The sequence below is a fragment of the Belonocnema kinseyi genome, chromosome 8, assembly GCF_010883055.1.
Source record: "Belonocnema kinseyi isolate 2016_QV_RU_SX_M_011 chromosome 8, B_treatae_v1, whole genome shotgun sequence".
NCBI classification, from domain to species: domain Eukaryota; kingdom Metazoa; phylum Arthropoda; class Insecta; order Hymenoptera; family Cynipidae; genus Belonocnema; species Belonocnema kinseyi.
This window is the reverse complement of record NC_046664.1, coordinates 91,361,389-91,374,732: the sequence shown is the minus strand read 5'-3', so window position 1 is coordinate 91,374,732 and position 13,344 is coordinate 91,361,389. Positions and strand designations below refer to the sequence as shown.

Genomic DNA, 13,344 nt, shown 5'->3' with positions numbered 1-13,344 from the left:
AATTTTACACAATACTAATACCTTCTCTGATGAGAATGTAATATATCAAATAAAGCTTAACCCCTTCGTTGGCAGAGAGAATTCAACAAAAAGTGCCCAAAATGGCAGGAAAATTTTTTATGCTGAAAGTTTGTATACTGGGGTTTTTGGGGTCGCTGAACCCGAAAGTGAAGTCAAAATTCAAAAATTTTAAATGGCGGAAGAAAATATCCGCCATTTTGAATTTTTGAATTTCATTCTAAATTCGAATTCAGCAACCTTAAAAACAATGCCAACGAAGGGGTTAAATGGCAATAGATAATTCATATATTTGTACCGACGGTACTATAACGTAACTAGACATGAGATTGACATGAGAATCTTGCGCATAATATGCGGGAAAACTTTGATGGACAGAGTGAGTAACGAGATAATTATCAAAGAATGTGGTGCAGAACAGACACTAATAGACACATGGGAAACAAATCGGTTAAGATGGTTCGGGCAAGTTAAGAGAATGCCAAATGAACGACTAACAAAACAAGTGTATTAAGGTGAAGTAAATGGCAGCGTGCCCAGAGGCAGACCGCGGAATGATGGTTAGAATGTGTGAATGAGACCCTAGTTAGAAGAGATTTAAGAAGCCACAGAAATATGAGAACCTGTATGAAAAAATGCATGGAAGTAAAAGAATCTAGATAAGTATGTCAGGGCAGAAAAGTAATGGTGTAATAATAATATATGCAGATTCTAAACAGTCGTCCAAAAAGGTACAGTAAGTTTTATAAATGGCTGCAGTTAGTATGAAATTATTCAAATACTTGGAATTCTCGGAATTCTTGGAACTGGTTGGGTATTAGTGGAAAGATCGAGGATTTTTTGGAATTATATATTATGAATTGCAAGCATACATTTTTTAGATATACATGCCGGCGAGTGTCAGCAGGGTTATAAACGCTTCAAATGAAAGATTTTGCATACCCATGAGTCCTCGTTGAGAGTTTTGCTTATTTTATGTGGTTGGGGTAAAGAGTATGGATCTTCCTATGGGCTCGTATCGCAACCGAATAAGTTGTGCTTATCCTGAAAGGGATTTGGTTAATTGACATAATAATAATTCTTGCATTTCAAAGAGAATGACTCTAACAAGTTAGTTACAAAGAAGTTGTCGCCATTTTTGTCTTTGTCAGTAAAAAACAACCATATATAAAGTTTAATTACACCATTTTTTATTCAATTTGGAACATAAAAATTACATTTAAAGGGGTCTCAAAAAATACTTGAAATACCTTGCATTATATTGGTGGTCAATGGCACACTCAAGGGAGGAAAACCGCTGTGTTGCAGGGAATTCTTTAAAACTTTATCATACTATATATAGTATATCAATCGTTATATAGTATATAAGAAATTTAGTACATTCAGCCAATATGTTTGGTTGAGTCGAAAAAATACTTGCGTAGTCAAATTTTGATCATTCAAATGATTTTTCAAAGGACCCCGCACCAAATATACAGTGAAATGGCCTCCGGTGAAAAATTCTAAAAAATTTTTTTTTTGTATTTTCGAACCTGCAAAGCAATAATTCGAAGGAAAAAAGTCAGAAAAATGGACTGTTTTTTACAAACAATTGTCAAAGTTTCAATTTTTACATGTATTTTAATAGAAAAATGCTTATTTTCGTGAAAAGTTTTTTTTCTCCTAAACTAATAGTTGGATTTGGTTCAAACTTGCACATTTTTACTATCATTCCTACCATAACAAAAGGTTCATATCCAAGATCTAGAAAGATAAACGGTTTATGGGATATACACCATGATATAAGGGTGTTTTCATACCTCAAACTCACAAGTATGGAAATTATCATTTCTTAGTAACTAAAGTCACTAGGTATTTTTTATTCAATTACTAGGGTATGAAATAACTTTCAGATAAGTAGAGGAAGTGTGCATGTCAAGGGGTTGTTTAATCATCCCTTTTAGAGAAGCAGAGAAATTAACTTTTCAATAATTAGGGTATGATTAAACGACCCTAAAAATAAATTCTAATGCAAATTCTGCTAAAAAACGCTACCTGTACATATTTTAAAGTGATTTTGTTCATCAATGTTATTATAAAAAATCTCTGGTACTTTATCCCGTTTAAATTATCGATTTCCTAGTTTTAATAATCAGGGGATGATTAAATGAACCTGTAAGTAAATTTTAATGCAACTCCTAATAAAAAATGCTACCTGTATATATTTTAAAGTGATTCTGTTCATCAATGTTATAATAAAAAATCTCTGGTACTTTTTCCCGTTTAAATACCGATTTCCTTGTTTCAATAATTATGGGATGATTAAATGACCCTGAAAATAGATTCTACTGCAATTCCTGATAAATAAGGCTACCTGAATATGTTTTAATGTGATTTTATAAGCCTGATCTTTGGTGATTTATTCCTTACGAAAAGTTAATTTCTCTGCTTCTCTAAATAAGGGATGATTAAACAACCCCTTGACATGCGCACTTCCTCTACTTATCTGAAAGTTATTTCATACCCTAGTAATTGAATAAAAAAAAACCTAGTGCTTTAGTTACTAAGAAATGATAATTTCCATACTTGGGTGTTTGAGGTATGAAAACACCCTTATATCATGGTGTATACCCCATAAACCGTTTATCTTTCTAGATCTTGGATATGAACTTTTTGTTATGGTAGGAATGATAGTAAAAATGTGCAAGTTTGAACCAAATCCAACTATTAGTTTAGGAGAAAAAAAAACTTTTCACGAAAATCAGCATTTTTCTATTAAAATACATGTAAAAATTGAAACTTTGACAATTGTTTGTAAGAAAGCTGTCGATTTTTCTTACTTTTTTCCTTCGAATTATTGCTTTGCAGGTTCGAAAATACAAAAAAAAAATTTTTAGAATTTTTCACCGGTGGCCATTTCAATGTACATTTGGTGCGGGGTCCTTTATCAAATTCTGTCAACCAATTGAATGAGAATATTTTGTTGGGTGTCCTCAAATAAAATAACTTTATTTTTTTCATTTGAGTCAACCTATACTATTCATATTCTTTAAAATAAATTTTACATTTTTAGAATTTCCCAGACTGCATTTATTTTTATTGATCGCATAAATCGAGGAACAAAACAGTAGCAAGACGGATCGCACGATCAACTAACTCTTTATATTTACCCACTCCTCTGTAAATGCATACTTCAGCAAAGCGGGCACCCATAGGCACCGAAATACGACTCTCATAGCTACGGTGAACGTGCATATAAGTTCGCCCTGTACGTGCTGGAACCTCCTACTTGGTCGATCGATTTTTCTTTATCGACGAATGCCGTGCATCGGCCAATTTCTAGAAATTATCACGTTCCAACCGCAACGTGCAACACGCACAAAGCAATGCGCTCTTACGCTTGAGTTTTGGCTCTTGACTCATGTACAAGTCGCACGGTCATTGTTCTATACGCAGGAGAGAATGACATGCATTTTTACTCCCAGTTTTACCATACTGTTGTGTGAAAGGAAAATTGTAGTGCAGAAATCGTATTGTTACTTCCAATAATGTAACAAGTCATCAGGGGTATATTCAGATTATATGCCCTCCGCAGGGCTGAGACTGCATTAAGGCCCGGCCTTCCTACTGTTTTTACAGAGTAGGCCTGGCCTCTCCACACATTTTTCAGAAGTAGAAACATTTACATTTTTTTGTAAATTTAATGAGTTTAGCAGTTTTTCCAGAATTTACAAAATATGATAAGGTTTATAATTCACTATTACCGATGTTGCACCCCTTCGAAAAAAATTATGGGATATTTAATATAGGTCTATAATGGTTTTCTATAATGAGTTTCGGGTAATTTTTTGTCTCTTCTAGAAAAATCAAAAGAAACTCAGTGAAGGATCTTAAGATACTTTAAAATAATACAAAAAATTTCAAAAAATTTCAAGGAATGTCAAAGAATTTTCTTAGAATTTGCAAAGATTTCAGGGTTTTTAAAAGAATTTGACCAGATTAAAAATATTTTACAGCACATTCAATCATTTCGAAGAATTTAGGGGATTTAAAAAATATCAAAGTATTTTAAATAGCATTTTGACGTATTTTAACCAAACTTCAATAAATAAGTTAATTACAATTTCTTCAGGGATTTTAAATAATTTCTTCTTATTTCAAATTTTTTGGTACGATTTAGATACCTCAATGGATTTCAAGCGATCTCAATGCATTTCTAGTGAACTTTAGGCATTTCAAAAAATGCTAAAGAATTTGCAAAGATTTCAAAGGATTTTTTAGGGTTTCCAAAGATTTGGAGTTTTATTTTAAAGGATTTCTAGAGAACGTTGTAAAATTAATGAAATTTCAAGAAATTCATATCAAATCCAAATATTTTAAAGAATACAAAGGTATTTCAAGAAATTTCACAATATTTCAAATATATTATTCAATTTCTAAATGTAGCAAAGATTTATACGGATTTTAACTTTTTTTCAGAATGAATAAGTTTGATTTAATTTATATTGGCGGGATTTTTAATGATTTTAAGGGATATGAAAGAATGAAAAAACTCTTATGATCTTATTGCTTCTCACCCAATACCTCTCTATTATCGCGCGACTTTTTCTTAAAATGACGATAATAATTTATGTAATATGAAAGGCAATATTAAAATGGATTTTATAAAACTGTTAATTGCGAATTATATAATCACTATGAGACCGTTTTTGCGTGACATTCACAATTATCTTAAACTAAAAGAAAATTCTATATATCTTAAACTGAAGGTATTTTCACTTCAACAATCAGCTAACCTTACTTCGCTGAATGCTAAAGAGAAAACAATGGACCTCATGCATGGGAATCGGTCCTTATTTGCCCTATTTTGCTAATATCTGCGTAAAAACTAATTTTTTTGTATAAGCCTATTTGAAAAACAGTTTTTGTTTGTTATGAACTATTTAATGACATAATAAAATGATGATAATTATTATTCCAGACGAAGACGACACAAAAATGAAGTTTTTCCCCATGAATTTCGTCCATTGTTTTCCCCTTAGCGGTTAACAATCGACGAAGTAAAGTGAACGAGATTAAAACAAAATTCATGAGATTTCTAACGATTTGAAAGATTTTTAGTAATTTGCTTAAATTTTAACATATTTCAAGGGATTTTAAGGCATTTCAAAGAGCTATCAAGTATTTAAAAGAATGGAAAAACTTGTACGAAATTTAATGAGTGTTTTAAAGCTTCAAAAGATTTCGAGGGATTAGCGAAGTTCTAGGGTATGTCGAACGATTCCAAAGGATTATTTTAGGTTTCACAATTTGTATATGATTTTAAAATATTGGAAGAGTTTGAAGATATTACCTGGTAAAATTTCAGAGGGAATATCTAGTTTTCAATAGACTTTAAGGGACTTATTATTATTATTTCAGTGTTTTTATTAACCTTTACTCGGGTAAACCCGGTTATAAATCATAGCCAGGGACTAAGTCAAGTGACTGATAAGATTAAAATATTATAAGTTAATTCAAATAATTTAATACGATGTTTGAAATCTCCTGCGATGATGTTGTAGGTATACAATTAAGAGCGACCACGAGCGTTGGAGGTGACAACAGTTGTGACAGAATTATTGTGTCAGGTTTAAGAAAATTACACCCCAATACGTCGAAGGTATTTTTTCTTTGAGTTGGATTTTTTATTTACTTTTTTTGTTGAGAAATCTTCACGTAGCTAACGCGGTATATTTTATGAGTCACGAACGTATTTTTGTAATGCAATCAAGTGATTTGATACGAACAGTGTATCCAATTTGATATATTGGACAAAGCCTGATTTTTATTCCATCATTCATAGACTGGGCTGCAGCCAAGTGCAAGGTGGGGGGGGGGAGCTACAGCTTAAGGTGGGGTCTGAAACACCAGAACCTCGGTAAAGGTACATAGCACAATTCTTCAGATGTCTTTGGCTTAGGGATCGAACCCCGGACCTCTAACGTGAAATCCGAGCGTCTAAACAACTAGGCCAACAATTATTATTATTTTTATTATTATACCATTAAGCTATATACCTTCTAGGGTAAGCGTACCTTATTCAGTGAGGAAGGTAGTATGTGGGGGTTCCGGAATTATAATTTAAGAGGTATTCAAGTATTATTTAAAGGGATTTAATAGGATTTAAAAATATTTGCAGATTGCCAAGGATTTTAAGGAATTTCGTGGGATTTCAAAAGATTGAAAACTTTATCCACAGATTTCCGAGGATTTGATGAGATTTAGTGTTAGATTTGAAAGCAGCTTTCAGCTGTATGTCGCCCGTTGGGTTCTTATGTTGTCTATGGCTAACATTTACATATCCTTCTTTTCACGAACTCATAACAGATTTATTATAAATATTATTATTATTTTATGGAATTTAAAAAGAATTTAGAATAATATTAAGGGTTTTAAGGTAGTTCGAGAAACTCAAATGGATTTTAAAATATTTAAATAATAGAAATAGATTTTATTTGAAGGAATCCCGTGATATTTTGAAAAATTGCGTAGAATTTCAAGGATTTTGATCGATTTTCATAGATTGTAAGGAACTTTCTTAAGTTCTTAATGATTATAAGAGATAAATTTGTGATATTTGAAAGATATCAGGCGATTTCAAGCATTTAAAAGGATTTCACGGATGCGTAAAGAAGTTGAAAAGATCTCCACGGAACTTAATCAATTTAAAGTATTTTCAAGAAACTGAGTGTGTACGATATCCATGAAATTCAAAGGATTTCAAGAAATATATAACATGATGAAAAAGAATTTAAACAAATAATGATCTAATGTGTATAATAATGTAAAAATTAATTTCAAGAGGCAAAACTAGATTTAATAAGCACATTAAAAAAAATCATTAGAAAGAGGAAACTTGCGTAGGAAATTCTTTGTGTCCCCTACCCCTAAGTAAAGAATTGTATGATTTTCCGGAATCCGCTTTTAGAGTCACGTATTTTATAAAAGCTCCCTTAGAAATTTCGTTTCCATAAACCATCGAATTGCTTTACATTGATACAATTTAACACAAATATAATTGAAGATGTGTAATGGTATCGTGGAGGAGAAGTAATGAATGGATTTATGAAATAATTCAAAGCATTAAAAAGAAATATCAAAATTGTTTAGAGAAAGAAAAAGAATTTTCCGACTGAAAACTGCGTCACTGATTTTATTTAAACAGGATGCACGTTCAATCGTCATTATAAGAAGCTTAGATAATGGTCATTATCGTCATTGGAAGTGTTAATTGTTTTTTGGCATTCTACTTAATTTATATAAATACAAGGACAGTCAATCTTCAATATTACTTTTCAAAATATCTCATTGCGCAAGAGCGTTACGGAATATATGCGTAATTGTTAATTGGTTGATGCCTTCTGTTGACGAATGGTGATACTATCACTGCCGGAAACGATTCACCTATGGAAATGTATACGTCATAAGATTTATATATGAACCTGTTTTGATTCTAAATCCGGATCAACAGTACAAATGAACAATTTCTTATTTCTAGAGCACTGTTCTAAATAAAATTTCAAATTCTTACATTTAGATTTCTAAAAGCATTTCCTGTTTTACTGTGAGAAAAAAAATGAATTTGAGCGCGAGAAATTAAAGAGTTGCTTGTCATATAGTCAGATAAATTTGCAATATTTCAAGCCTATGATGAACTTTATAAGTTGAAAAACGAGTCCCTGGGGCATTTTTGAATTTGAAACTTCCGAAAACAGCTTTTCGAGATAAACGCATCTAAAGTTAGAAGACAGAATTCATTCTAATATCACTATCGGAAGACTGCATGTGTTTTATCCAGCTACACAATTTTTTTGTACATTTCAGTGGACAAGCCTGCGTAAAACGCTCAAGGAAAAACGTGTAGTTCAAACGAAGAAAATACTGAATGATCAAATCAGTAGAACTAAAGTATATTTGAATAAAGTAGTTTCTGTTTTTGAAACACTGTAACCTTTCAAGGATTCAAGGCTTCCAGGACATTCATATCTTTAAATTAGTTTTATGAGGGAACATCAAGTAATTAAAAAAAAAGCAAATTTGAGAACCTTACGTTTAGACTGCGTGAGAAATGAAACGCAGTCTTGCAATAATGATATTGAGATTAATTATTTTTCAGCGTAGCCTGATCTTAAATAAAATTAATTAATGACAATAAACCCCAGAATTGAGTTGGTAGCAGAACGTTATAATGACTTATGACCGTCTGAAACCATATATGTACTGCATTATTTTTACGGTGACAACAAGACTTTTTTCGTTGCCTGAGCTATATTTCTGTTTTCAATTTTGCTAACTTTCTTGCGGCTCCGTCACTAGATGTTACGAAATCGCGAAAATACTCCACTATCTCTAGGCAGCACTTAAGTCCATATATGACTCTGCGGAATGCGAATTTGAGTCGCTTGGAAGGTATGCCTACCTAGAGATATAGTTAGAGTCACGATGCGTGCAGTGCATGCGTGCACGAGTCAGAGTGCTGTCACGCACACTGCAGTGGAAGATCCTATCTTGGCCGAAGTGGCCTCGCCATTATCGTGCTATATATATATATATATATATATATATATATATATGTATGTATGTGTGTGTGTGTGTTTGTGTGTGCAAGAGTGAGAAGGAAGGAGTGAGAGGGGGAAGAGAGACTTACGGCGTATGTCCAGCGTCGCCAGGCTGAGGGAACTGATTGTTTCAGTTGGTGTTTGCTTCTACAAAGTTATTCGAAAATCGTTCAATTAACCCCTGAAATTTCTGAGGGGTTGTGTTCTAACTACCTCGCAATTAAACCACAAGAAGCACACTAAACATTCCACTGTTCCAGATACCGAGGGCATTGATACAACTGCCCTGCCGCAAACATTTACTTAGCTAGTGGACAAAATAGTTTCAGTACTGATTTCTTCTCTTCAATATTAATTTGGAATTCGGACTTGAGGTTGTTCATGTGGAATTCATCGTTAAAATTGTCTAGAGAGATCACATAAATTCTATGGTTCTGGTTTTTTCTTTTCGTATAATTCCACAATATTGTAATACTCTTACTCAAAAAAACATACTCGAATTTAAAATGACATAGGCGTTCATTCGGAACATTTAAGTTGCGGCATGTTTGTTTTAGAGTAAATAAATTTGGAAACGTTAACATTTTGAACAGTTGATTTTAAGAAACAATCTTCATCCTTTGTTCTTTATTAAAACCCCTCATCTTAACGCAGCTCGATATCCTCGTCTTCAATACCTATTCCTTGGCATCTCCATCCTCTTCCTTTTCCATGAAATCTTCGTCACTTTTTCTTCTCCTTCGCATCTTAAACCACCTGATAATATTTATCATTATTTTCCACTACCTCCGATTTAAATTTTAATTTTCGGATTCCAATTTCAATCTCAGTACTTCCAATAGTTTATTCAAGATTGCAGGGTTTGATTGCAGCTTTTTAATAATTTATTTCTTATTTATAAGTTAGAATTTAAATACCTTTCATGATCTTTCCTAGGCAGTTCCCGTCTAATCTTTATTTTCCTCTCCTTATTTCCCTCATTATCTTCTTTCACAATCACTTACCTCCATGTCTACCTGGTCCTGGTTCTCATTATTCTCCCAATCCTATTATTTTACATTATCTTTCTCTGTTTTCTTTTAATACTCTTTCTCCTCATAATTTGACATGGTTCCTCCTCTTTTGTTTTCTTGATCTTATCATCTTCTAATCATATTCTTTGACTTCATCTTTTTTCGATTTATTTCCTTCTTTCATCTGGTTCCCCTCATCCCCTTTCTCATTATACTCCACCTCATATTTTTCCTGATGTTCCTCTTTCAGATAATATCTCACCCCGTGGTCGTCATGGTCATGGCCACTTCGTCTTCCTTTTCCTTCTTCGTTTTCTCTTTTCTACTAATCCTGCAACATTACTTCATCTTTCTCTAATTCATTTGCCTCATTCTTCTAACCATCTTCCCTGCCATATTCCGCCTGAGCTTCATCCTCTTCATCAATTAACATCCCATCCTTCTCCTGTGTCACCTTGACCTCAATATTATCAAAATCTGATTCAATTACTTTATCTTGTTCCACTGGTTTCTGTTCCTCTTTTTTTGTATCTTCCATGTCATGCCTTACTTGATCTTCTTCATCCTTTTCACCTTGCTTATAATTTTTCACCTCACTCTCCTCCTTGATTTCCTAGACCTCATTTTTTTCTAATCTTATTCTTTCACTTCATCTTCCTCTAATTAATTTCCCTCTTTCTTCTTAGCATCCTCAACTTCATATTTAGTCTGATCTTCTCTTTTCTCATCAGTTTCCATCTGATCCTTCCACTCGGCTCCTTTGACCTCAATACTTCCCCAATACTATTCTTTCTCTCTATCTAGCTCCACTGCTTTTTCTACCTTCTCCTCGTGCCTGTCATAAGTTTCCACGTTATGTTTCGCTTGATCTTCCTACTGATCATCATCTGCTACTAGTAAATTACACATTTGTATATAGTAAAATTAATTTTAAGCTTTATGTAAAATATTTACCTACGACAGAAGTGACCTACCATAAACATTTGCTCAGTTGTAGAAAAATCATATTAATGTTTCAGTAATCGAGCCGGTCCCAATAATCGTGAAATTTGGTTATGATTTAAATACAATAAATACCAGCGATATAATTTATCTGAAGTTAGATAAAACCGTTGTAAGCAACTCTCTTCATAAAAAAGTTGTACCTTTTCTGTTTTTCGAATTATTTACGAAAAACTAATTTTTTCTCCGATTAAAATATTTTGAATTTTTTTACTTCAACTCGTACCAAAATGGGAAGTTTTAAATATTTTGTAATTAAAACTGATCAGAAATATGCATTATCATGTTCTGCGATGGATGACGTTAGCGAAAGTTTAAAATATTTATTAAAAAATTGTTAATCATTTTTTTCCGAAACGGTGCATCATTCGCGCACAAACAACTTCCAGCGATTTAAAAGTCGAGAGAATTTTGAGCAAGCGAAAACTGTCAGTGAGAAAGTTGTTCAGGAAATTTCAAGGATTTTTTCTGGAAAATTTAAGATCAATTGGAATAGTATTTAACAAACTGTTGACGTTTTAATTTGTTGGTGCAATGGATTTTTTCCTGCGGGTTCGCTTCCCACCTCCCACTCTGGAAGAATCTCAGCGGCCCATGCGGTGAATACTAGCCTAGCAAGGGAGTTGCTCATATCCGAAGAGTCGTGGGGCCGGTACCTCTACAGAAAAAGGTGTTCTCTAAGTACTTAAAACTTTTGCTCTTGGTGGTTCGGAACCCACCTGAAACTGTAGGTCCCCCTCCCACTACCAAGTAAGTATGTGTGGATGTGTGTAAAGGAATAGGGAAGAAGGTGCAAGAAAAATTTAAACCCTTAGGGGACACATTAGAAGCTTCCATTCCTAATAAAACAGATTTTTCAAAGAAATAATGTATTCCAATTTATGAAATTCAAGTTTTCTTCTTTCTCCAAACGAGTTTTGTTTTACCAAAATGTTTCTAATGTATAAAACAACAATCTAGTTTGTTCACATATAATATAAATTTTGAAAATACTATTTAGACTGCCACAAATTTTTGTATTTCGAAGCGTTTATAAAGAATTTCTAACAACATTTTACAAAATCGCACTGTTTTATTCTATTTTTCAATTTTGTAAGAAGCGCTTTCAAAAATAGCTGCCCCAAACATAGAATGTTTATCAAATAATTATTTTCCTCTATGATTCACATTTTTCTATACGCAATTATTCCGATATTTATATATGTATTTTTATTTTTTTGTCAAGATATTCTTTATTTTTATTAAGCAAGAAATAATTCATTTATTTATTATAACATACCACATTTCTGTTACATTTAAGATCATTTCTTTCCTACAAACTTTGAAACTTTTTTCGTTTTCTACAATTAGTAGGTTTCAAATTATTTTCCATTTTGTAATTCGAAAACTGCACTATATTTGTATCATAGAATTTTGTGTAGTTATTAGGATAATTTAATCGAACAGCTTTTATATTTACAAAAAGAAGTCAGACGAAGGACACACCCAATAGACAAAAAAATGTAGAGATTCTTTATTTTTAGGATCTTTATGAAGTTCATATTTCTAGAAATGTCAACATTTAAATATTTTCAACAGAGAAAATGAAGTATTTATTAGAAACAATTATTTTTCATATTTCTCGTATTTTAATTACAAAAACTCAGCTTGTTGTGAGACAGATTTGTACCTAACGCTTGGGTAGCGGTTTACAGCCCGGGCCGTAGTTTACGCGGAAGAAAATCCAATGCGTCAGAAAATTAAAACATCAACAGTTTGTTAAGTACCACTCCAATTGAGCTAAAACTTTCCAGAAAACTTCCTTAAACCTTCTTAAACAACTTTCTTACTGACAGCTTTCGCTTGCTCAAAATTCGCTCGGCTCCCGAAACTTTGGAAGTTTGTTTGTGTAGGAATTATGCACCGTCTCAGAAAAAATTATAAACAATTTTTTCAATGAACATTTCGCACTTTTGCTAAACTCATCCGTCGCAGAGAATAATAATGCACATTTGTAATAAGTTTTCTAACAAAATATTAAATTTTCTCATTTCGTTGCGAGTTAAAGTGAAAAAATTCATAATATTTTAATAAAAAAAAAAAACAACAGTTTTTCAAAAATAATTCGACAAATAAAAAAGCTGCAACTTTTTCTATGAGGATGAAAAGATGCGGTATTAAATTTTCATTGTGGATATATATCTTAAAAATAAAAATTCGAGACTTTATTTTCAAGTGCTCAGGGGCCTCCCCACTCCAGCAAAATAAATATCTCCTTTTTGCATCCGAAGTCTCAATTATCCGACGACAAGTAAGTTTTCTGTCTCGTGATAAAAATGATCTTACTTTGGATATTTGTAGTTTTCCATTGTCGCGATCCGTGAAAAAGGCCCGCGAATCAGAAAGCGACTCGTTTCATCGCGATGGAAGTATGTATGAGCACGCCCCAACTCGCTCTTTTATTCGCAGGCCTTTTTCACAAAGCGCGACTCTCATTGGGCGGGCGCTTGGACGTTTGGGCTTTTTGTCACGGGTCCTTAAAAGTAACATTTAATGACAATATTTATGAAGTTTTTATTTTGTAGTTTTAAAGAAAGTTTAAATTAATTTAAACGTGAGAAAAATCTAGAAAATTAGGATCACGATTACTACGTCTTTTAACATAGTTTCACTCGTTTCTTTCTTCAAATATTAATTTGGAATTCGGGCTTATTAAGGTCCATATGGAATTTATATCTAAAATTATCAAGCGG

General features: G+C 32.6%; 1 protein-coding gene across 1 annotated transcript in view; it reads right to left on the bottom strand.

Annotated features, from left to right (window-relative positions):
- LOC117178599 (zinc finger MYM-type protein 1-like) overlaps positions 1 to 11,243 on the bottom strand; it is a 147,333-nt gene extending 136,090 nt beyond the window's left edge. Inside the window, exons 1-2 of the mRNA XM_033370024.1 lie at positions 11,178 to 11,243; positions 9,992 to 10,223 (exon numbers count right to left, since the gene is read on the bottom strand). Coding sequence (XP_033225915.1) covers positions 9,992 to 10,223; positions 11,178 to 11,243 — 298 coding nt within the window. The remainder of the gene's footprint in view (positions 1 to 9,991; positions 10,224 to 11,177) is intronic.
- Between the last annotated feature and the right edge of the window lie 2,101 nt (positions 11,244 to 13,344).